At 29.8% G+C, this 26,779-nt stretch overlaps 1 protein-coding gene across 4 annotated transcripts in view; it reads left to right on the plus strand.

The window, feature by feature from the left end:
• The first annotated feature begins 280 nt into the window (after window positions 1-280).
• The window catches only part of kto (mediator complex subunit kohtalo), a 111,597-nt gene continuing 85,098 nt past the window's right edge, over window positions 281-26,779 (plus strand). For all 4 annotated transcript variants that reach the window (XM_043044732.3, XM_043044730.3, XM_043044731.3 and 1 more), the window contains exons 1-10: window positions 281-540; window positions 2,777-2,839; window positions 3,763-3,801; window positions 7,521-7,625; window positions 9,833-9,916; window positions 9,996-10,155; window positions 18,146-18,408; window positions 19,550-19,660; window positions 23,114-23,250; window positions 26,185-26,305. In XM_043044732.3, coding sequence (XP_042900666.2) covers window positions 445-540; window positions 2,777-2,839; window positions 3,763-3,801; window positions 7,521-7,625; window positions 9,833-9,916; window positions 9,996-10,155; window positions 18,146-18,408; window positions 19,550-19,660; window positions 23,114-23,250; window positions 26,185-26,305 — 1,179 coding nt within the window. In that variant the 5' untranslated portion in view covers window positions 281-444. The remainder of the gene's footprint in view (window positions 541-2,776; window positions 2,840-3,762; window positions 3,802-7,520; window positions 7,626-9,832; window positions 9,917-9,995; window positions 10,156-18,145; window positions 18,409-19,549; window positions 19,661-23,113; window positions 23,251-26,184; window positions 26,306-26,779) is intronic.

A 26,779-nucleotide genomic window follows, 5' to 3' on the forward strand; every position in this document is an offset into this window, starting at 1 on the left:
CTGCATTCGCGCTAGAGGTGGCCTAAAGGGTGATAAAACCCTCATTAATTTGTATTTTATCTGTAATAAATGATGATTTTACTTTGATTTCTTAAAATTTCTTTTCATTCTGAAAACTCTTTCTAGGAGAGCTAATTTTTTTGACAATTATTTATTTCTGAGCATTCCTATCTTACTTGGAACGCACGAGCAAGATCTATGAATTAACGCGCGCAAGAAAATGAACAAGATTTTTTTTGGCGAGATTCTGCCTTATTTACATTGTTTACGTCACAATTGCTGGAGAAATATCCTAACCGTAACTTTTTAAGTATGTCTTGTCTTGTTTATGTTTTGTTTACTTCCATTTTTTGTAGCTGTTGAATTGTTAATGTCCCGATACAATAGAATTTTAAATGAATTAATCAGGTAGAATAGTTTTTCTTTTAATAAAACGCAGACATAATGTCTGTGTCTACTTGGCTTTTTGAAAAGCGGCCTCTTAAAAAGCCAAGATTAGGACCACCTGACGTTTATCCACAGGAGCCAGATCAAAAAGAAGTATATTTTTATTTTAAAATTATTTTGGAATTTGGAAATATAATGCTTTTTACATGTTAATGTTAATTATGGATATATTTGTTAAGCTAAATTGTACATTTTTAAAACTGAGGTGCAAAAGAACTTAACTCAGTGCCTGTATAATTCCTGAGTTTCGCTGAATTTAACATATTGCATGTCTTTAGTTGTCATATTTAACCACAATTTAAATTGCCTCGGCTAAATTTCTTTTTAATGTAAGCATTATTAAAGCAGTGTTGAAGTGCTTATAATAAGTGTTAGTTTTTAAATTCATGCAAATTTATATCATTGTCATCATTATTTTGCTAAACAGTGCGAATGTGTCATGCATAACCGAAATTTTATTAAAAAGAGACATCTTTGTATTTACCTATAGTATATTAAATTTTTATAGATCAAGATAATTTTTCTTCTTTGAAATTATTGTGTACTGTGTATTGCAGTTGAAGCTTTCTAAATTCATGAACGTAAATTAACACAACTATGGTGCACTAACGAAATTCTTAATAAATAGTAAAATAATCTGAACTTAAAGTATTTAGATATTTTGTATTGTTCAACGATTGTCTTACTAACAAGGTTAACCATAAGACAGTTATCTGAAGTATATTATTAGTTTTGTGCACCTTTTTACTTGGCTTTTTAAATGACTCTGATTTTAATATGGTTAGTAAATATAGCTATTATATAGTTAATAAATAATGGTTAATGTTTTTAGAATAGTTTATTAACTATAGTTAATATATTTAATATAATAAAAGATTTAATATAGCTTGAATGAAAAATTATGTGCAGAGAATCAGGGCCGGATTAAGCGTATGCGGGGCCCAAGGCCATTAAAATTTTTGGAGCCCTCATTAAATTTTTTTCTTGTATATTTTTTATTTATTCGAATATAAAAGTATTTATGTATCTTTTCATTTAAGAAATCATGTTTAAAATAAAAGTAAATAATAATAAATTAAATTTTGCTTTATTTTATTAAATTAGAACTAAAAAATAATCATAACAATTTGAAAAAATTTGAAAAATAATTGTTTTTCTTAATTTTTTAAAATTTATTATCTAAAAATCCATTTTAAGAGGGCCCCTAGTCATTGGGGGCCCCAGGCCATGGCCTAGTCTGGCCTAATGGATAATCCGGCCCTGCAGAGAATGTTTCATATTCACAATAATAAAATGCGTTACTAAAACTAAAAATTAAAAAACCAAAACAGCATATCTCCTACCATCAATTGTTGGTCTTGGAGGTTATTATTACTGTATATTTATTTTCTGATGCTGTAAGTCGAATGTTAGAGGCTCTGGATCAATAAGACACTGTTAGTTTTGAGCTTTGTTACTTATTCTAGTTAATAAGAACTATTGATAACCCATTGAAAAATTTAAATTGAGTTTTCAATATAATCTTTCCATTATGTTTGAATGGGTTATTGTCCTACACAAACACAGTGTTTTCACTACAGCACGAGAACGCGAGAATCTCGCCTATTTTTTTTCTTTTCTCGCAATAAAAAACGATTACCGCGAGAAGTTCGCGCACTCTATTAATCAATTTCAAAATGCACGAATTTTGGAAAAAATTTAGTCTTTTGCCATTTTGAATAAAATCCGTTTCACTTTTTGCGAACAGCAGAGGACCCCCCCCCCCGAACCCCTTTCAGAACACATTTCTCTTCAACCACGTGTTCACCGTAAGTAAGGTTTCTTCATGTAAGACGTTTAAACTTTTTGTGCATGAATGTAAGATGGATAAATACCTTGTTAAGGCGACATCTTCTACTCCGTAACGCACAAATGAAAATGAAACAAACGTCGGTAGAAACGGTCAAAACGAAACAAATACGGATATTTTTCAGCCAAATAAATATAACAGCCGATGAAAAAGTAGATATAGAACACTTTCCATATGATGAGGCAGTAAAAATATTCAATTAGAAGATGTTAAAAATGTATTATAATTAAAGAAATAATTTTTTTCCAAGTCTATTCGTGTTTTTTAAATTTTTAGAAATCTCACTTAACTTTTTGAAATCTCACCCTGTTTTTGAGAAAGGGTGAGAAATTCTCTCCCATTTTTTTTCTGTAATGAAAACACTGCAAACAGCAAAGAATTTGCATATAAACTATACGATTTTGTCAATATTTATTTGTGGGCACTAAAATTTTCTAATTTGTATGAAATAAAAACTCAAGTTTAAAATTTTTTTTTCAGGATGAACTGACTGAAATTCATGTTAAACAAGGTTTTAAGAGTCTCCCTCAGTTAACAGATGAGGTATGTATGATGAATATATTTCATATACTTTTAGTTTTCTTCAATTTCGCAAAACTTAATTGTGAATTGATTTGGTTTAAATTTTCTGATTTCATCTAGACAAAAGTTTGCTATTTAATTTATGTTTTATATAAGTGGGCATGAAAAGTTAAGGGAAATAACTTTGACAATTGAAATGCCTTGCATATACGACTATTTAAATTTTCTGTTTAAGTTTTTCTTTGACTGTTTATTTGAAATATAACATCGTGCAAATTTGGTAACAATATCGTTATTGCAATATCATTACATTGAAAAACAATTAATGGAAATGTCACATTTTAGGACTATGGGAACTTAAATTGTATAGTTTACGAGTAGAATTTTTCCCAGCAAACCAACTTTTGAATCTTGGAATAATCTAATCATTTAAAGAACGCTAAGCGACTGGTTAGGTAATCCTTTCTTTTTCTTGATTTTAGTGACCTGCAAAATGCTTCTAAAGCAAAAATAAATGTCCTCTGAATTTATTGATTAAAACGCATTACAAATGGGTTTAATAAAGCTTCTCAGGGTTAAGTGCTTCTTGGTATCCAACAAGAACATTGCCCTTCGGGAAAAATTGCATGTCTAAAGATCTTCCGATGTTGATGATAATAGTGATGAAACCGATTAAGATTTGCAAAAAATATTGGAGGATATCCACAGCCTATCTATAGTTAGAAAGCATTTAAACTCTGAAGCGTTTGAAAATGTAAATTATAAAGTAAATTTGCAAAAAATAGTAAGTATTGAGAGTGATATTGTTAAAATTGTATCTAAAGACAAAAAACATGTAAAGATTAAACGTTTTTTAGTAGTAATCTTGTTTTCTATGTTTTTAATTATTTACTTATTTAGCTCTAATTTCCTTTTTCTTGCATTTTTTTTTTACTTCATATTAGTATGGCTCTGCAAGAACTTCAAATATTACTGCTACTAAGGTAAGTTGAATAATTTTGAACAATGCTATATTAGTTTGAAAAACAATATGAAATATCAACAGAGTGGTGGAATACTAATCATTTGAAGGAACCATTAAAGAATTTTGAAAGTTTACTTTTATATCTTCTATTAATTATAAAATTCTGTGCATTATTATTTTGAATAAAAAACAAAAATGACAGAGAATGTGTTAAAGCAATAATTCTACATTTTTCACTGCACAGAAATAAATTTAGTATGTGAGAATTGAAGAAAATTGCAAATAAATTAATTACTTTACAAAATAAATCTTAATTTAGTAAATAAACTAAACAATGCTCAGTAGTGCGACAACCCATTGCGTACTTAGTCCTACTGTCCCCACCCCACTTTTCTTGACCTTGAGTTCTGAGATAGAGGAACAGATGTTGATTGGTCAGCTATGTGTAGAACCCCCAGTCCCCAAGCATACTTGGTACTCATTTTATTGACCGACTGAAGGTATGAAAGATTGAGTCGACCTTGCCCAGTCGGATGATATAACTGTGGCACGGGAATGCTACCACTCAGCCATTTAGTAAATTGTGATGTGTTAGTTATTGAACTATATTATTATAACAAATAGCTTAATATAAAAGAGTTCAACGTAGCCCCCAACAACACTCATGGATACAGTTTGTAGGAAATATTTTGTCGATCAAATGGAATCAAAAACGAATATTGAAATATGCAATAAGCATATAAATATATTATTTATCTGCTACTACTTAAAACAATGAATAAAAATAAAGAGTCTGCATAAAGAAGAAAGCAAATGAAGAGTTTACTTTTCCATTATAAAAACCTTATTTTGTAATTAGCTATCAGGTTGTATTGAATTGAATGTGAAAACATGACTCCTAATCTATCAATACTTACAGAGAAATTTTTATTGATAAATAATAGAATTATTCAAGTAGTCCATGCTAACACCTCTTTCCTATTCAAAAATGTATACTGAGAGTAGTTGTAATTTATGTTTATTTGTTTCTTGCAAGATGCTTGATGCTACCTTAAAACAGGATTTCCGAGTTGGCGTTTCCCAAGATTATCTTAAAAGGCAAAGAAATTTTGGTCAAATGATGTTTTTTTTAAATTTTTTTTTATTTATTATTACCAATGCTGCTTTTAATAGTATGAATTTCAGTTATCTGATAAGTTTATGCTAGTTTTCATACTTTAATATACTTTATTATGGTAAACTTTATTATGATATATTTTATTGTTGATGTACTTTATTATGTAGTCGAGCTAATTTAATGTTATAGCTCAACAGTGTAATAATGTATAAACATTAATTTAAATTAATTTTTTAAAAAAAAATTTTTCTTCTAGACTATTATTTGAAATTTCCTTGGTGACTGTGAAATAAGCTAAAATATTTAACTTAGCAAATCATTGGTGAAAGTTTTTGTTATAGCAAAATGACTAGAAAAGAAGGAATTTTTGTAAACCTAGAAAAATCAGGAAAATGTCAAGGAATTATACTAAAATACCCAAAAAATCAAGGAAAGTTACTTAATTTGAGTTTAAGGTATCTAAAAAAAAACTTTACTTAAAATAATTTTTTTTAGAAATTTATTATTTTCAACTTGAATAGCAAGGGAACTTGAATAGTTTTGTAATATATATTTTTTTTCAGGTTTATTATTTATTTATTATCAGGGATGTGATTCTTTCGCGGATTTCCGCTTTTTTATCAGATTCTTCCATTTTTCCTGCTAATTTCTTTTTTTTTTTGAACAAATTAAAATATTTTATGAGGAATTTAATTTTCCGCGGAGCGAAAGTATTGAAGTCTTCATTCCTCCCTCTGAAGTTTCTCTAAAAATCATTTCCTTTGGGATAAAACTGATTGACCTTTATACAGGGATGAGATTTTTCATTTTTTCCTCTCAAATTTTAGCCTTTTTATCAAAAACTCCGATTCTCTAAAAGTTTCGTTTTTTTTTTTTTTTTTTAAATAGATATCCTGCTTTTTTTTTTTTCTTGAAAATTCAGTGTTTGAAATAAAATAATTATATTTATATTTACGATTTTCAAAGATAAACAGAAAATTCAAACTATGTACTAGATGCTAACCCTTCCGTATTTTTACCAATTTTAGCTATTTTCTCCGCTTTTACACACAGAAAATAAGATTTTCGGTATTTTTATTCGTCCGCCGGATAGCTCGTATTTTTGCATTTCAGACGTCGTGACCCTGTTGTCTGGCGTAAAAGCAAATGAAAAAAAATATAGACGTGGATTTGCGGTGAAAATATTTATTTGCTCATTCAATTAATCTTGAAAATTTCTATTTATTAGGTCTAAACAAAAACAATTCAAACAAGCCTTTTAGAAATCCCAAGTCCAGACTCTGCAAATATCTCGATTGTTATTCACACGATTTTAATATCAATCATCGATTTTCGTATTTACCTGATTTAAAAGTTGCGCATTGCGATTCTTATTTACGCTATTTAAACATCGTGCATTATGATTCTTATTTACGAGATTTAAAAATCTTATTTACGAGATCTAAAAATCTTATTTACAAGATTTAATATTAAATTTGTATTTATGCATTTTTAAAATCGCGATTTTATTATCAAACATCGATTTTCGTATTTACCGGATTTGAAAGTTGAACATTGTGATTCAGTCGATTTAAATATCGTACATTGCGATTCTTATTTACGAGATTTAAAAAACCAATATAGCGATTTGTATTTACACGCTTTTAAAACCCTATGTAGCGATTCGTATTCACGCGATCTTAAAATCCAATGTCGTGATTCGCTATTGCGGTTGTGATATCAAACGTCGTTTTTCGTTATTATACTGTGATTCAGTTATTATACTGTGATTCAGATTATTGAACATTGTGATTCAGTCGATTTAAATATCGTACATTGCGATTCTTATTTACGAGATTTAAAAAACCAATATAGCGATTTGTATTTACACGCTTTTAAAACCCTATGTAGCGATTCGTATTCACGCGATCTTAAAATCCAATGTCGTGATTCGCTATTGCGGTTGTGATATCAAACGTCGATTTTCGTTATTATACGTGCGTTTAAAATTAGACATTGTGATTTGTATTCACGCGATTTAAAAATTATGCATCGTGATACGTATTTACGTGATCTAAAAATTACGCATCATGATTTGCATCTTCGCATTTTTTAAAATTCGATATAGAGTTTCATATTCACGTGATTTAAAAGCCTCATATCCGGATTCATATTCATAGAATTTTGAAATTAATCATAGGGATTTATAATCACATGGCTTACAAGTTTAAAATTCGCACTATATATATATATACATATATTCTTTCATTCTTGGATTTCCTCTTTTTTACTTTCTGACTACTCTCATCCCTGTTATTATATGTTTTTTATTTTAATTAAACTATAATGTATTATATTTTATGTTTTGTAGATTTTGTTAAAAAAAATTTCTACAGATCTTTTAGTTACATGATATCAGAATGCATAGTTTGATTTTTTTTAAAAATGTAGGGGAGTACTAGTTTTCATGAATAGGTATTTAATATTGAACTTATTTGTATTAAATGTTTTTTGTATTAAATATGTTATTTGAATATAAAAATATGTTTGACACAGAAATTTTTTTAAATATTTTTTCACAAAAAATGACATTTTTGTAGTATTAATACTTGTATGTATCCAAACAAATTATTTCCTTTTAGTTTGGTTCCTACTTCAGTGCAGTGTTAGGTCTAAAACAAGAGTTGAACAGATTTGCAGACTGTCGTAAAAAACAACAAAAAGATCCAAAAGATAATTTTTGGCTGGTACGTATATATTTTATTTTGTTTCACCTATATATTATAAACCTATATATATATATATATATATATATATACACACACACAATGAAACCTCCATTAAACGGACATTCTTGGGACCAAAAAAAGTTTTTGTTTATGAGAGTTGTCCATTTACGGAAAGGGTGCCCTAATGAAGTTTAACACCATAAATTGCTTTTAGAATATTTTCAGAAATGTAGAAATAATAAAATAATCTAATCCACAATAACTATCTACAAGGATATATATTTAAACTTTAAGAAAGATATGAAAGAATGTATAAAGAAGTTTGGTGCAAATACATAATTCAAGATGTAGCTACAAATAAATGAATATAATTTTCCTATTAGCATAGATACTCAAGTTAGACATATGATATCAAATAAGAGCTGTCAATCCTCGGTCTGTTTCAATTATTAGGTTTACATCTCCTTACACCTACCTATCATTTGATAGGGAACATGGTTAATACCTTCTTGAAAGTGAACCACCCAGGATTCACAGAAAAAAAAGCAATGCATACCTGTAAGTCATGAGGACCTATTGTTTGATCACAATTGATCAGCTATCAAGTGTCTGAATAAATGTTTCATTTATATGAACACCTCAAAGATTATACTTCTGTTCTCTTTTTTTACCCTAGTTATGTTAAATACAGTCTTCAAACTGATAAGAAAATTTCATTGGGGAAGAAGCATTTATTTTAGGATGTCATTTCAAATTGAGGGGTCTCATAACCTGTGTGGTCCAGATGAAAAGATCAAAAGATGCTGATGTCCGAATTATTTCAGGGGAGCAGTACCATTTTCTCACCTTTCATTACAAAGATAAGGCAAGATGACAGGAGAAAGATTGATTCTTCAGTAGTGAAATAGCTTAACAATATTTTTAGTTATGGATAAGGCAAAAAATTTACTTACTTTAAAAATGGTGAAAAACTGCTTTTTTTTTAGTTTGCAATTTAAAACAAAAATAGTTCTTTTATCAAGTTTGGAAAAAGTAATGTCTGGTTTAAAGAGATAGAAAATAACGTTTCAGGGCCAAAATAACTCTCCGCGTCTGGTTGCGGGAGTGTCCGCTTTGCGGAGAATGTACATAATGGTTTATTCATAGAAGATTCCCGGGGAATAAAAAATGTGTCCGTATTGAGAGCCGTCCGTTTCGCAGGAGTGTCCATAACAGGAGGTTTCACTGTGTGTATATATCTATATAAAGTAATTTATAGATCAGAAATTGTATAAAAATTAAATTTTATTAAAAGAGAGAAATAATGTGTTGATTACTAATTCTAAAAAGGTAGGTGTTCAACTTTTCTTACAATTAATATTCAAATTTGAACTGTGTTGGCAAAGTGATTAAAGTCACTGAGTTATCCTTGTGGAGGACTGGGGTTTATTTCACAGTGGTGGTTGGAAGACCACCCAGCTTCAAGCAACTTGTGTGCAATTCTGACCATTTTGCCACAATCATGTTGCTGGTCTTAAAATTCTGGAGCCTTTACCTCCAGGATTCTCTTAGCCCACAATTGGCTGTTGCGGAAATGCTTTACTTTACTTTTAATATTCAAAGAAAGCAAAATTTTTTTTTATTTTGTCCAGTTTTTAAAATGAAGCTTTTATTATTAAATTCTTTTCTAGTAATTAAGTTAAAGAAGTCAATATTTTTTTTAAATTTATTTTCTACTTAAATTAAACTTTTATTTTCTTAATATGTCCATTAAAACTCCTGTACAAAACATTTAACTGTCATTAAAGCAGAAACCAGGCTTTTAATGTTTTGCATACTTTTACAAATAAGTTCTAATTTTTTAGAATGAAACTTTAATTAATGACACATTTCTGTTGTAGTTTTCAATTATATATATATTCATTTTGTTTCTCTAACTATATCTTTAAAAAAGGATTTTTTTTTTACCCAAGCTGCCCGTTTCTATAGAGTGTACCCAATGTTTATAATGTATTGCATTGGGCAAAAAAAGTTCATTATGTAAAAAAAAAAAAAAAAAAAAAGGGTTAGAGAGTTAAAATATCTGGTGAGTTTTGCACTTATGTACAAAAACAAAAAATTGATATATATTAATAAGATTATTAAAAATGTTCTGGTCAAGTTCTTATGGAATTAAACTTTTATCTTATATTGATGTTCAGTAATAAAGTTTCATTAAAATAAAGATTTTTATGTATGATTTATAGGCAACATCAAGGTCTAAGCATGCTGTTGAAGCTTGGTTCAAAGATTTGGCTGGATCCAAATCACTCCAAATTCTTGGGAAAAAGGTATGTTTATTTTATTAAAACACAATATCATATAAATAAGAAACTTTGCTGGTTAATATCATTTCGTTGTTTGTTTCAGATTCCAATATTTAACAAGAAAGAAGACATATTTATGACTCTTTATGAACATTCTGTCCCGATGTTAAGAGCTGCTTGGTTTATCAAAAATGTTTCTGCTTATTATGCTGCAATTTCTGAAACTAAGAAACAGAAGCGTCAACAAACAGATCCTTCTCAGGGTATGAAGCTTGCACATTCATTTTACCAAAATTCACATTTCTAGTGAAAAATTTCTATTAGAGGAGCCATTCTATTGTTGGAGAGTAAAAATTTTTTTCTGGCTGGGCTTAGGAGAGGGCTTAAAGAGTTTAAGAACTATGTTTAAATAATTTTTTTGCTTTCTTTCTCGGTTAAAGGTTAAAATTCCCTTGTTATGTAGACATAACTTTGTCCTCCATGTGTTTTGGAATGAAAACTACCTATAAAGCAGAGCGAGAAATTTCCACTTGCCAGCTCGCTTTTGATGGCCGAATATTTAAGGCTGGCAAGCAAGTTTTGTCTTTTCAAATCTAGCCATCATATTTTTCCTATAGTTTTGAGTTTTCAGTTGACAAATATAAAAATTTTGAGCAATAGTTTTAGACTTAAATGAGGGCAAGCAATATAAAAATATGCAAAGATATGCATCACAGAAAGACTGCAATTTCTGTGGATATAGAAGTTGGCTTTCCAAAGAAACGATTTTTGAATTTTGAATGGCGGAGATAAAGGAATTCCATGTATTTAAAATCAAATCTATTTAATGAACAAGAGGATGTTGTATTGGCAGAGTGGACAAAATGTAAGTTTATGTTTGCTTCATTCACAGTGACTCATAGGGATGAAAGTCTTCCGCCAAAAAGCGAAAATCTGCTTTTTTCTCTCAATTTTTAAAATTTTTCCAGCAATGTTCCAAAAACATAATTTTTAGGGGAGTCAAATTATCACAGAGCCCCTCCTAATAACTGCAGAAACCCAAGCCGTCCAGTAGTACTTACTGAACTTTTTTCCTTGCAGTAGCTTCCCGAGAAAGAATGATCCTCAGGAGAAAATGGGGGGGGGGGGCTGTTGCCTTAATAAGAGCAACTTATGCTGCATAGTGGGAAAAAGTTTTTGGTTGTTGAGTTCTAACCTGTTTCATTTAGCCTGCTGATATTTGATCCGGATATTTCCTCATTGGTGCGAAGTGAATTGAATTTGCGCATCTGTACATTATAGCTCTCTCAACTTCGCTAGTTTTTATTTTTGGTGGTTCCTGCGTTTATCCATTCACATATTTGTTTTTCGTTTACTTGTGTCCTTTTCACATGGTGCGTCGTAAGATGAATGTATTGTAACACTGGAAGTCAATTTGATAGACGAACACAAAGTGCGCACGATCAATGCTGCTGAAAAAAATAAAATCAAGTTTGACTGGTTAAATAAAACAGTCAAAGTGACTAAAACTGTTAGTAACTATTTACCAGAAGATATTGAGGTGAAAGTTAGAGATTGTTTTAATTTAAAACGATTGACTGGCAATCAATTTAAAATGATGATTACTAAGCTGTATGCATTGCTTGATTTTCTTTAATATAGAAATGGTCAAAGACATTTAAAATTATATTTAAGAAAAATTTAAATTTTACTGTCTAAATGCTTCTACCACTTTTAATAAAAATAAAAAAATCTCACGGCAGCATTAAAAGTTATGTTTTTATATACTTTATTGATATCACAGTATTACATAAAACTCCCCTCTCACCTCCCAGTGTCTGCATTGTAAAAGTTTAGCTTTTTTTAAATTTATTTTTGTCTACTTTCATGCCTTGTCTCAGATGATAGAGAAATTTTACAGTAAAAAAATTTCAACATGATTCCTAAATATGCTCCAGATTATAATATTTTAGTGCTATTTTCCCAGTGATCACCTGTTACTGAGAAAGGCATCCTATCACTGAAGACAGCTTACTGAAGCTCTTTGAAGTCTCCCATTTGTAAGTTTAAGGATTCCCCCCCCCCCATTAAATTAAAGGTTTTATTCCTATCATTCTTTCAACATCAGAAATGGTTTTCAAGAGAAATATCAGATTCTTTGCCTTGAATTGGCTATTTAAAAAAAAAAATGGACACATTAACCAGGGCTGCAAGTTTGTCGCGAAAAAAAGACCCCAAATTCGCGGAAAAATTGCGGGAAATTTTGAAAATTACACAAATTCTAAACATAAAAAAATTTCTTATATAAATGATGCAAAAGACAGAAATTGCGCAAATAATAAAAAAAGCTTAAAAATACACAACAAAAGTATTTCTTTGAATTTCAAGCAATATTAATATTTTTATTTAAATGAACAGAATTTTGGTACAAAGTATTGTACATTGTCAGATTATTCTCATTTATCCTTCGTCTTTCATCACTTACTACATTTTTATACTTAGAAAACGCTCTTTCTGCGTCAACCGACAAACTTCGAATTGCCACTTTTGCCATTTTTGGAGCGTTCGGTCTTTGATTTCCAAAATTCGATCAATTTTCCTTCACCAGCGGACAATTCCTTGACCGTTGCTTTGTAAGAAGTAATTGCTGTGAAAACTCAAACATTCTACATTCAAGCTACTAGTTACAAGTCCCTACTAACTACTAGTCCCCCCCATTCATTTAAGAAACTGATCTATATTTAAGAAATCACAAGAAGCCTGCAAGGAAAAATCAACTGGATATGTAGAAAGGCGGTAGAAATTTCATTGCCCAGTGCAATAGCATGTATATTTTTCTGTCAAAGATTTGATTTATAACATTTTCCTTCTTTTGTGATTCCAATTTCTTTTGTACTCTTACTGACTTCAGGAAGGTAATTACTCTCCCTAACTGTAGAAAGACCACCTTAGTTGCAAGCACGTAGGTATAGTTTTTTCATGGGGGGTGTTTTGTGATTGAGGAATTTATTATCTAGATGTAATTTAATTAAACCAGTTACATACATACAAGTAAACTCTTTTTGGTTTTGATAAAATAATCTAATGCAGAAGTTTTCACTGTAAGCTTCATTTAAAAGCTAAAAATCACAACCAGTGATCTAAATGAAAATCAAAATAAAGACAAGCCATTAATGTCGCCCGCTTCCCTTCGGTTGGGACAAAAGCGAAATTCAAATAAAAAGAACATTAAAACAAAACCACCGTCATTGTCAAAAACTCCGTATAAAATATCAATAAAAATTCATCTGTTCACCGCAAATTATAATGCGTTTAAGCAGGCAAAATAATATATTATAAAAAATGAATTCTTTACGAAGTAATTCATGGGTAATTTTTAGGAAATGCGACACATATGAATTTTTTTTTAAATTATTAAACTTTTGGATTGGAATACTATATTTCTTTTTTTAACTATATTTCTTTTTTCTAAAACTCGTTTATTAAAAGAATTCTAATTAATACCTCATAGAGAGCAATGTACTATAGTTAACAAGCATTTAGCAGTTTGCAATTATTCCTTGGCATTCAAGTGCCAGAAAAATCACAATTTATAATTTCATAGCTTTTACTTCCATGTTCCATTTCATTTTTAGTTAGTCTTTGTGTTATTAATCACAAGACTTTATTAAACAGCACAGATAGAATAGTATAGTTTATATTAATTATTTAGAGAACGCAGGAAAATGACAATGTGTAAAATCATTCTAAAAAGCTAATAATAATGATGTTAAATAAAGTTTTAAAAAAATTGTCATTTTATTCTATGATATCAGATTTTAATGGCAGTTACATTAAATTGTCGTATTTAACGAAAATTACTCGCAGATATATAGTACATTCGCAGAAGCTGGTAAATGAATATATCTTCGCCCAAATTTTTCTCTTTGTTTATTTCAATAATATCCTGTTAAACTACATTATTAAATAGAAGGTGTAAAACTTTAATAATGTAACAAAAAATTATTAATAAATGCAAAAGATATACAGCACAAGGAAAAAAAATTGATACAAATTTACAAAGCCTCAAAATATTTCGTAAATAAATATTGAATGAAAAAATCCGTGTTTCGTAGGGACTATCAAATTAGGATTACGATAGAGCGGGCATTTCAACATTTAAGGAATTGCATATCACACTAAATATCGGTGTTCAATAATCTTAAAACATTTTGCTAAACAAAGATTCATTAGTTAGTGTTGACGATATATTATAATTAAGGATTGGGTTACTTCAAGTCAAAGCATAAAATATCTTCAAACCCTTGGAATTAGAGTATTATTTTTAAGTCAGTTTACTCTTTTAGTTAACTTGATTTCTTTTTTTATTCAGTGTCAGATTTAGTTTAGTGCAGCATAATTATTGTTATTTTATTTGCTTACACTGTTTACACAAGATTATGGTTAACAAATAAAAAGTTTGAGATCATTTATGAAAAATTGAATGCAGTTGCAATGATAAATTGTTCATATCTGTTTCGTGATTCGTTTTTAAGTGATCTGAATTTTAATAAAATTTTCCTAAGTTAAGCATAAAATTATTCGTTTGATTAATTTAAAATTAAAGAAAAGCAGCATTCATTATAAAGAATTACTAAGCAATAACATACTCATGAAAGATATACAGTCAAACCCCGCTATAGTGAACACGGTTTATAGTGAACTCAGGATATAGTGAACGAAATATTTGGTCCCGTGCCTTGCTATACACGTATAATGTTATTTTTTGTGGATATAGTGAACTAAGAAAGTGAGGAAGTTGGATATAATGAACTTTTTTCTGTCTTCGACTGATTTTTTTCTTCATTTTTTTTTTGTAGTAATTTTGAAATTTCTACTTCAAAATAAATAAAATACATATACCAATGTTTAAAACCATCTATAGAGGGGAATGTAGCGATAAGCATTTTTTCCTGTTTGCTTCTTTTATCTCACTTTCTAATCCCTAAACAAACCAAGCAGATGTCAGACAGATGATGCACCTGTAAGGTGTCAGTGAGATCAATCCGCATTTTCTGTCAGAGGGAATGAGTAATTATTCGTTATTGGTCAAAGGATTGGACACTAATATGTGTCGATAAGGCCCTCATTTCAACTCCTTTTTGCTCTCAGTTCAGTTAAAAAAAAGTCTGCAAACAAGTGCTTCAAATTTGACTATGGAGATTGGAGACCAGTAAACGTAAAACGTTCTCGATTGATGATAAAATGGGCATAGTCAGAAAAATTGAAAATGGATGCAATCAAATTGATATTTGAAGGGAATATAAACTATTCAAATCTTGAGTTTGTAACATACGGAAAAATAGACAATTAATAATTTCTACTCATGAAAAAAATTTAGAAGGCAGAAAGAAATTGAGAAAATCAGATCACAGGGATGTTGAAGAAGCATTGCTGAAGTGGTTCACCATTCGAAGAAGCCGCAATCTTCCAGTATCTGGACAAATGTCGATGAATGTATTAAGCGATTTTATGAGACTAATTTTATGTGCTCGAATGGCAGATTAGACAAGTTTAAAAAGCGGAATAACAGAAATTCACCAGCTAAAAATTACTAATTTTTTTTGCACGCAAGACCAAGAATAATGAAAAATAACACATTTTTTGCTACTACATAATATTTTTCAGTCATTTATTTGAATAATGTGTAATAAAAGGGAGGAGTTTGGGAACCATTAGTTAAATTGCCTACGTAACGGATATAGTGAATTCCCGGTTATAGTGAACAAAAATTTCAGTCCCTTGAACGTTCACTATAGTTCACAATTGACTAATATATATATATATATATATATTACTGCATGTATAATCACTAAATATAAAAATAAACATTAGTTCAGAAAGTGTTGTCACAACTTAATTATACAGAAAATTTATGAATTACGCTGAATTTATTATTACCAAAAATTTATTATGAAAAATTTATTAATACGAAAAATTTATTATTACTTAATAATTTTTTTCTTTACAGATTAGAACTCTTCGATACTATTCTGATATTTTGTAATTTAAACTGATATTATTTAATAAGTGGATGTAAAGGTTTCCTGTTAATCTGTTGCGTTAGGATAAAATATTCATTATTTACTAAATTTCAGTTGGCGTACATTTTTGTTAAAGATTTCTTCACAAGGTCTATGCATATAATAGCTAAAGAAAAAGGGGTCTCGACTCTGCTATAAATATATATGAAATTAAGTTGACAAAAAAAAAAAAGAACTATTTGAGCTGATTCAAATCATTCATAAAAAGTACTGAATTGTGTTTTTTTAATTAACAATTTCAGTAATTTTTATGATAATTTAAAGGTTTGTTGACATTTGTTTTAATTTTATAAAACTGTCACATATATCGCTACTTTTGATTATGCAATGAAGTGTTAAAAATTTGTCAATATCATAAATAACTTCCCTCGAATAAGATCCCAAGAAAGGAAAGTTATTAGTAATTGAAAGTATTTTTCATTTTCTAAAAAATAGTTAAACTTTAAGTTACACATTTATACTAAGATAGTTTGAATGATTAATTACTCTCAGCTATTCATTTATGAAATTTTTGTGTTTTATTATAAAATTAAATGTAATATAGATATTTCAATTCTGACTGAGTTATAATAAAGTTGTTTCAATTTTCAGTTCAAAATTTCAAAAATTTTTAAGTCCGATTTCATAATCATTAAATAAGAACAAAGATTGGGAATTAAAAATAAAATTATGCATGAATAATCAAATTTACTAAATAAATCTATTTGTTGTACAGTTTAAATGTTAAATATATGCGGAAATATAAAAGCATTATAAATGTTACATATATGCGGAAAGATTGATTTAATACAAATATTTGCTTACCTCCAATATTTTTGATTCAAGTTCTTTTTATAGCCAATAAAAGATCACATTATATTTGCAGTAGCAGAATTACACAATACAAATTAAAAATTAACGGACGAAATTAACAAATAAAAATTAATCAGAAAGAAAATATAAAAAGAAATTTTAAATAAAATGCTTCATTAAACAAGAGGGAAAATCTAAAACTAAGCACTTTTAGGATGAGTGTCTAAGACAAAGTTCCCAGACAGAATGGCCGAAAAAATTGCCAAGGAAGTTTTATGTCTTGAAAAAGTTAACATATTATATGCAATATGCTGTCCATTTTTTTTTTTTTTGAGTGAATAAAATATTTAAAAACTTTCTAAAATTAAGGAAAAATTATCTATAGTATTAAAAAAAAATTGCTTTTTACAATGGGGGGTGTTTGAACACCCTGAACACCCCCCTTACCTACGTCCCTGCTTAGTTGACAGGATTGTGATTATCTCTTATCTCTGAACTATTTTCATGTCCTTTTGTTATTGATTCACTCCCCTAAATATCTAATCAATTTTACATGTTCAGTTTAAGGTCCAGGAAAATAAAAAATTCTGTTTAATAAAAATAATAAATAAAAAATGAAAAAAAATCAAATTTTAAGCAATTTTCGAGCAAGTCAAGACATATTGAGAAATTCGCGGATTTTAGGAAAAAAGATGACAGTTTCGCGGAAATCATTGTGGAAATTTGCGCCGCGACAAACCTACAGCCCTAACAATAACCCTTATGGATGGTATGCTCTTACTAATCTATGATCCTGATTTTTAATATTTTTTAATAGGGAAACCCAACTTGATAAGTTAGAACAGCTTATTTACATTGCAAATATTTAGTGTATCGGTTTTATAATAACGAGGCTTCACATTTTTTTGATTAATCTGTTAGTAATAAAAATTTGCTACATTAAAATAATAAGTGCAAATGATAAAATATTTGTTTGGTCTTATCAATCGCACTGAGCAATTTTTTTACAGCTATTTTTTGCATTGTTGCTTTATATTCAACTGACTTAAAAATGACTTATATGGTGAAACTATTTTATATTACAAATTGTTTGATCTAACTTGAAAATTAATATTATAAAAGTTAGCTTTCATTGATAATAACTGTTTTTTGTCACCTTAAAAGGGAACCAGTTTTAATTTGTTGTAATATTTTTGGAAAAGTAAATTTTTTTTTTGGAGCATTGTAACAGACATTTAGCAACTTCTAAATTTAAATTATTGTGCCAAATTCATCGGGGATGATGTCAGCAGTCTTTTAATGCTAATAATACTTTTTTTTCTCAATATTTTTCCAGAAGAGAAAGTTTTTAACTATGCACTGATAAGATTTATTTTAAAATAATTTTTCATCCTTTTAGAATGGACCCTGACACTCTGCAAATTTCTGAGAGAGCAACTACAGAAAGTCGCAGACCATTACAATACTACATCAGGTACTGGTACCAACAGTACTGCTGGAAATACAACTGTTTCATCATCGCTCAGTTCTTCTAATGCCTTGACTGCTTTAGGTAGTGGTAACCCTAATTTAGCAAACAATACTTTAAATGGGGTGATTACATTGGACGTTGCATACAAGCAATGGCAGTATTGTACTATGTTAGCTCGGCACTTGTATGAGGTAATTCATTTTCATGAAATCAGTATTCATTATTAGTTTAAATTATTTTGTAGCATTCAGTTTAAATATTATTAACTATTTTTGCAATCATATTTCAGCTGGGTTTTTTTAAAACGAATTTTTTAAGTTTTAGTTATTTTTACACTCATTAGCCATATTATATTCACCAATTAGGCTCCTAAGATTTTACCATATGGATTATCAGAGATGATCGTGCCCCGGAAAAAATCTGGATTTCCGGATTTTTCGCTCACTGCAGTCCGGAAATCCAAGGTCGTTTGGAGAAATCATCAAGCATATTTATGTATAAAAATTCTTGTATATTTTATTTATAAATATATTAGAACTAGAATTTATACTTGGCATCTCTTTCATTTGTAAATATTTTTTCTGGTAGAATAATAAATGTGATTAGAGATAAAAGTAAACTTACACATAATTATTCCTTTAAATTATGCTGCTTATAATTTATTTAGAATTTCATGTTTTGATTTAAATTTCATGTTTTGATTTAAATATCAATGATTTAAATTTATAAAGACATTAATTTTTTGAAATCCATCATTAATGATTTTACTCAAGAAATTTTCAGGATTTTTGAGTTGGGCTCACGATCACCCCTGGGATTATAGATGAACAGTGAAACTTCGGTTAAGCAAGCACTCTTGGGTAACTGAAAAAATTTTCCGTTTACGAGAGTTATCCACTTAAGGGAAGGGTACCTTAATAATAAAGTTTAACACCGTAAATTGTTTATAGAATATTTTCAATCATATAGAAAAAATTATGTAATCTACAACAACTATCTACAAGGACATTTATTTAAACTTTAAAAGATATTTTTTTCTATTCAAAAAGAATATATGAAAAAGTTCGATAAAAAGTACAAAATTCTAGATGTAGTAGCAGATAAATGAATGTAATTTTCCTATTTAACATAGATATTCAAGTTAGTCATATGATATTGAATAGGAATCTTCAGTTGGTTTACAACCCCTAACACCATCACTTGATAGGAAACTTGGCTAATATATCCTGGAGAGTAAATCTCTCGCGAAAAGTTTTGAAATCCTGTTTTTAATCTAATATTGTTTCATATGTTATTTTAATCTAATGCTGTTTTTTATGATCATTTTTTTAGGAAGGATTATTAGATAGACAAGATTACTTATCTTGGATACTAGATTTGTTAGAAAAAACTAAAAGTCCCGATGATCCCCTTTTAAAAGTTATATTGCCTCTGGTTTTGCAGGTACTCATTTTCAATATTTTTAGACTATAGTTTTTTAAAGTGATGTACAGGGTGCGTAGTGTTTTTAAAAAGTGCTTAAAGGTGCTTATTTTTGATTTTGGTTTTTTAAAAGCCCTTAAAGGTGCTTATTTTTGATTTTCATTTTTTAAAAGCCCTTAAAGGTGCTTTTTTATTTTCGTTTTTTAAAAGCCCTTAAAGGTGCTTTTTTCATTGGGTGTTTTTAAAAGGTGCTTAATTTTCCCTTTTCCAAAATGATATTTGTCCTTTACCATGTTGATTTTTGCTACGAATTATGCAGAAAGACACTGTTCTATTCAACATTTTCTCAATTAATTCAACCCCAATCTATTTCGGTGTATCGTCAGTCTGTAGCGTATGAAAATGCCATTCGATTTACATGATTCAAAAATTTTGACAATTGTCAAAAAACAGTGCCGAAAGGTATTTTTCTTTCTTTTTTGACATGACGGTTTAGACTAGGTTAAACCGTCAATTGTCAAAAACTTTTCAATCCTACTTAATTGTGATTTTTTTAAAGTGCTTAAAAACTTTATTTAAGTGCTTTAAAAGTGCTTAAAAGGTGCTTATTTTTTGTTGAATAATTAGGCTACACACCCTGGATGTAGAAGTTAGAGCACATAATATTGTGTTAAATAACTATTGTTCTTTGATTTTTCATGGTTGATTTTTTTAAGGTAGATAAAACAGGCATGAAAGTTTTCAGCTTTTACTCTGAATTCAGCTTTTTTCAAAGCTTTTTAAGCTCCATGCATTTATTAATTTCATAATGTTTGATTGCGTTTATGTGGAATTCAGCTTTTTTTGCTAACTGGTACTTTCATCCCTGATAAAAAGAAATTTTAAATACAATGTTAAAATTGTCAGTTTTTCTTTGTAACCACAAATTCAGCTTGCTGTTTGCATCAGTTGCTTCAGCTATAACCTATTCAATTAAAAATATTACATCACACCTACCATATCCAATGATATGTCACATATTTGTTTGTAAATTTGTGAAATTTGCTTAGATGGAAACAATAATGATATCTTATGGTATATTTTAAATTTTCTCAAAATAAAATGATTTTCATGCTATGAAATAATATTCTCACGAGACTATTTAATCCATATCAGTTCTGTTTTGATCAATGTTTTTTTGATAATTACACATTAATGTATCCCAATCAAAATATAAAATTCTTAACGAAGTAATCATTACATTGTAATCAAATAAATACTTTTTATTCATTTCTTAGTTTAATTTTAGCAAATGAAAACAACATACTTCAATGCTAATTTAGGTGACATGAAGTAATGTTTATGGTTTTCTTATCATTTCTCCTAAGACTATTTATGTTTAGAAGAATCAGTTATCCAAAATTTGTCTAATGACTTTTTTTTATGCATTGTTTATAATATCTCTTGATTCTGTTTTGAAAGTCTGTTCTTGTTTTAGAATCTTAGTTCTTGTCCCATCCGTTCTTATTGCTAAACAATGGAATTAGTTAGTTTCTTTCATTTTGTCCATTATCTTCTGGTATGCACAAAATATCCCAAACAGGAATGAATTCCACCTTTCAAGCAAAATAAATGCTGTAACTAGTGCTTTTTTGCATTTTATTCCTGCCATGGTCTGTTTACCACACCATTGGATGGAGACTGCAAGGTTGAATTCTCAACAATTAATTTTTTAGGTGGGAGATTTTGATATTCATCCCATGGTCCATTTACTATACCATTGGATGGAGGCCATAAGGTTGTTGCTGGTTTTTTGATATTCATCCCATGGTCCCCTTACCGTGCCATGTAATGGAGACTTTTAGTAAGGGGAATCTCAACAACTGATCTCTAGGTGGAAGGGTTTTGATATTCATCTCTTTGTTAATTTCTAGGTGTAAGAGTTTTGATAATGCCTATTGTCACATTCAAAGCCTGTGATTCAGTCCATCATCTCTCCCTAGTGTGCTTGACTAGCAAAGAACAATGAATTGTGTCGCTAATTTAAATATTTTGCTAAACCTGTATAAATAAGGTGTTTTGCAATGGGTCCTGGCTCATTGTGGAACATCTGGTTATGAAATGTCCAATATTTTGGCTATAAAGGGACTAAAATTCTACAGATTCCATGGGACCCTATCTCTTATTCATCTATAGAGTGAATAATAAAAGAACACATGCATGAAGACTTTTTATCTAGGCAAACAAACCAATGAAGGATAAGTATTAGCAGAAATCTCTTTTAAATGTTCCAGTTGATAGCCGTGGTGGTTCAGGGGATAGAGCACTCGCCTCCCAATAAGGTGACTCTAGTTTGAGTCCCAATAAAGGCTAAAATTTGAATTCCGCACCTGGCTCGCACTGACCACAGTGCTGACATGAAAATATCCTCAGTGGTAAACATATCATGGGATAGAGTCCCCTTGCCATAAGGCTAACTATTGGAGGTTTTCCTCTCCATGTAACACAAATGCAAGTTAGTTCAATCAAAAAGTCCTCCAACAAGGCAAATTTCTCCAAATGCTTGATCCAGTAGTTCCCTGTCTTCTGGATAAGGTTCAAAATGACAGGGCTACAGAATTGAATATTGGTAGCCGTAAACTCAACATTGGAGGGGCTTTTTTTTAAAAAAAAGGTTTCATCTGCTCTTATACAACATGCTGTTGCAGGTTTTCGGTTAGACACCTTGCAAGATTGCCTTGCAGGACATTTATTTAGATTTGACTTCTCTTGTCTCCTACTTTTGTATAAAGCAGGAGAGATACTGGCATAAAGATAAAGAATGCCCTGGTGTATTTTGACATTTCTGTAATAAATACTGACAGGCAAGAAAAAAACTTAAGGATCTCTGGACTGGTTGACTTGTATTGACTCATGGCATCTTTTATATTTTTATTCTGATTCTTCATTCTGTTTTGCTTAACTTCGTGAATTTGTGTTGTGTGTTCTTGTCACACACTAGTCAATGTATGTACGTTCTAGTGCTGCTGCTAGAAATAGAAAATTTTTAAAAAAATTCTGGTTCTTTCTTTGTTCTTTCTATGGTCATGGAAGAAATAGATTTCTTTCTGATAAAATGCTAACCCTGGTTTATAGCATTATCTTATTTTGTTACATGGACTATACAAAGTGAAAAGCACAAGATTTTAAATAGAATTTGTTGTAGTAGAATCATTGTTTTACAAATAAACCCTTCTTAATAACATATTATATTAATTGTAAATGCTCTTACGGCAGGTGCATATAACTAGCAAAAGGCTCATATTTACTTCTAAAATATTTTTAAATGTAATTTTTGATTAAATAATTAAAAATAAAATTTATTTATTGTTCTCATATTTTTTGGTACCGAGTGTAATTTGTTCGCAGTTTTTATTTATTTTGCATTCATTCCTTTATTTATTCCTTCAAAAGTTGTGTTTTAAAGTTTTTTAATCAATTTTTAATTAATTTCAGTATGCAGATGAGTTTGTTAACTCCCAGTTGCTCTCCAGACGTCTTGCCTATAACTGTGCTAAGAAACTGAGTGTTCTTTTATGTGATACTTCAGATGCTTCACGATGTCCTAGTCCAATTGTAAATTCAACATCTAGGTATGAGTTTCATGTCTATTATGGATCAGAGAAAAAATATAAAACATCTAAAAATTTGAATCATTTACATACTCTCGAATAGAATGTGTACATAAAAATGAGATACTTCTTAAAATGTAACAACTTGATTTAAGAATACTGTTGCATTTTTTTCTATTTATTGCGTAGAAAAAAATTAAGTTATCCAGAATCTTAAATTAAATAAGTTTTAAATTCTTTGCTTGACTATAATAAAAAGATTATTCAAATTTTGCTATAAAAACAGCAAAATTAGAATATTTCTGATTTGTTAAATATTGTCTTTCTGTTGTTTGCTAATTAAAAAAAAAAGATAAGTTACTAAAGCAGATGAAACTATTAATTTTATAGGTGAAAAGCAATTATCTTGATAAGTTTGATACACCTAAAATAAATAAGATGAAATTGTTTGCATAGGGTGCCCATTAGTGATACACTAGTCCATATACAACTTTTGGGAGGTAGTGTTTTTCAAGTATAAAAAACCCTTTTTTCTTTTTCTTCACCCTATCTTATTGGGTTGATTGATTGGAAGAGTTGATTGACTAAGATTGATATGCTACTTAATTAGGGCAGACAATGTTACAAGTTTTCAAATAAGACACAAAAAGGTACTTTTTCTGAATGAACATACCTATTTTTGAACAGAACTTTAGAAAGTGTGTTAGTGATTATATGGAGGCAACACTTGTTTTAGTTCAGCTGAAGGAGATGAACGATGTTACCATAATAAACTTCTAAAGTATTTTTAGTTATAAGGGAGCAGTGGATGGGAGGATTACATGTTTTTTTTTTTTCTAATGGCATTTTATAAATACCATTAGAAGAACCATAAAAACTGTGTCAATTGTGGAAATATTGTTTTAATTGCTTCCAAATTGTTGGATTCTCTTCTTTTGGCACTCTTGAAAATTACTTGGTATTTGAATTCAAGAAATGGATAAGCAAATAATTTGACACATTGTAAAAGTTGATGACAAATCGTAAGTACGTGTTATCTGTCGATAATGTAAATTGTTCATTCAGTCTCATTCCCTCTATGGCTGTCTTCATTGAGATTTTGTGTGACTGTGTTAGCTTCTGTTTGAGTCTTTGGCTATCTCTGCAATATTGAATAGAAGTCATAACGAAGATCTCAGGTCATCCAATTTTTTGCTGTTAATGGGTCCAGCTACGAACCATCTTTGGTGCTATCCTTGATAACAACAACTGGAGAAAAAGATATAATTTTGAAATATATAAAATCTTTAATAGTGATGATATCATTAAATCTATTAAACTAAGTAGAATGAGATGGGCTGGGCATGTAGTGAGAATGAGCCCAGAACGAACAGCATTAGGAATCTTTAATGCAACCCCAACCAATAAAAGGCCAAGAGGAAGGCCCAAAAAGAGATGGAAAGACTGTGTAGATTAGGATTTTGCCATCCTAAAAGTAAAGAACTGAAAATCAATTGATAGGAGGAAGGCAGAATGGGAAAAGCTTCTGAGGAAGGCCCAGGCTCATAAAGGGCTGTCGTGCCAATGCTGATGATGAGTCCAGCTAGATAAGCTTTAGGAGTTGGGAACTGATGTATAGGATTACTGTGGGATACCAAACTGTTTATTTACTTCCTGACAACCACTTTTCCAGGTACATCATGCCCGTATGAAAAATCATGCTGGCTGTATGAAAAGTCAATTGTCCTTGACATGTTCTATCAGTTTTATTGTTTTGGTGGCATTGATATGTTTTTGTTACTGCTGGGAAACTGCTGAGCTGCATCTATTTATTTTTTGGTGGCATATAAAATTTGCTTGTACTTGTGTTAAAAATATGAAGCACTTGTAGTTAAGTGTTAAATAATTATATCAAAGTGAATAGACCTCACTTTGTCAGAATTACGAAAACATAATATTGATAAGTCTCATACTAGCGCTGATTACCGTAATTATTATTGTAATTGATTATTGTGCAATTATTGTTATCGATTCTCCATGATACACTGAGTCATTGTAGAAACGGGGCTTGTGCTACACATATCCCTATTCAAAAATGAACACAAACTACTGGGTGAAGTCACTTGAGATGTACCCACGATACATGTCCTGTTCCAACTTTAAATATTACGTTTATCTATACAGATTCCAAAACCAACGAAAAACTTATTTTCGGAAAGATGCTACATATTCCCTTTTGACATTGACCGCTTCAAATATTGCAACAATTGTAATGGAAGAACAATCGCTCGTGAATGAATTTCACAGACATTTCAAGATTTATCTTGATGATTACTGTTCCTTCAGTACCTGGATATGAAATTTTGAGACAACCGATTCGATGGTAAAAATGGAAGCAGTTGTTAAAGAACAGTGCATACATCCTTAAACACAGCACCTTTCCAAAGGACGTTCATAGTGTGACAAAGACTTGCTGAACATGTCAGGGGGGGGGGGGTTAGTAGGCACCTAAAAGACATTTTTTTGTGAAAAATAATATTAATTTTTAGTTTGGAAACCAAAGGTTTTTGTTTACTTCCAGATTAGCAGCTTTTATTGCGCCAGTCTAAGGCACAGTCTTTGTAGATTTAAATTTATCTGAAATCCGAACTTAGAGGGAAACTGTGACTGTAAAAATTCAGTCATTGGATATAAAAGGGGATCTGCTAGTGCTATGATAATCTGCTGAAGTGAATGTCTTTAATGAAGTGAGTGGAAGTGAATGGCAGTGTCCCTGCTTCCTGGTTTTACTTAATGTTCATTCTTGCTTTTATGTGTTCTTGCATACAACTAAATCTAATCCTTTTTAAAAATTTCTCCATATGTATTGTATGCACTGTACAACGCATTGTATTATCTGTCATTTCTCATTTGTGATCTACAAATGATGTTTTTATTTGTAGCTTCTGCTATTAGAGTTAATGTTTTTGTTTTCAGCCAGTCCATATCTGTGCCAAATCCTCAGTCCAATTTTAGTCCAATAACTGCTAGTATTGTGGAATGCCTAAGTTGTTCACACCACCGAAGTGTCCTATTTTATTTGTGTGCAATCATTCAAGTAAGCTGTTCTTATTTACTTCATAATTTATTGCTCTTTTTATACACCTACTTAAGTTATGAGTAGGGCTTTTCACAAAGGTGATAAGAAACTAGAATTTTAAACAACATCATATCATCAACTCTTAAATATAAATCTGAAGTTTTCAGCATTATTAACAAAGAAGTATTAAGCACAAATAAGCATCGGCGTAGTTAGAGCAGAGCATTATTATTATTATCCAACGTATCCATAGTATCCAGAGAAGTATTATCATCATTAGTATTATCTAAAAGTGCATTTATTTCAACATAACTATTTCCTTTTGTGAAAAACAAATGTTCATTTGAAACTGCATAATCTAGTTCTAAAAAAGGCAGAACAGCTAAAAGTAATATGAATATCCAGCTGTCAGAAATTGTAAACCAACTTAACACATAAAGAAAATAACCTGCTCTGATATTGCTAAATTTCACTAAAGATTTGAAACAGATG

The sequence above is a fragment of the Parasteatoda tepidariorum genome, chromosome 8 (genome assembly GCF_982258835.1).
Source record: "Parasteatoda tepidariorum strain Cologne lab strain chromosome 8, Ptep-v5.0, whole genome shotgun sequence".
In the NCBI taxonomy this organism is placed as follows: Eukaryota; Metazoa; Arthropoda; class Arachnida; order Araneae; family Theridiidae; genus Parasteatoda; species Parasteatoda tepidariorum.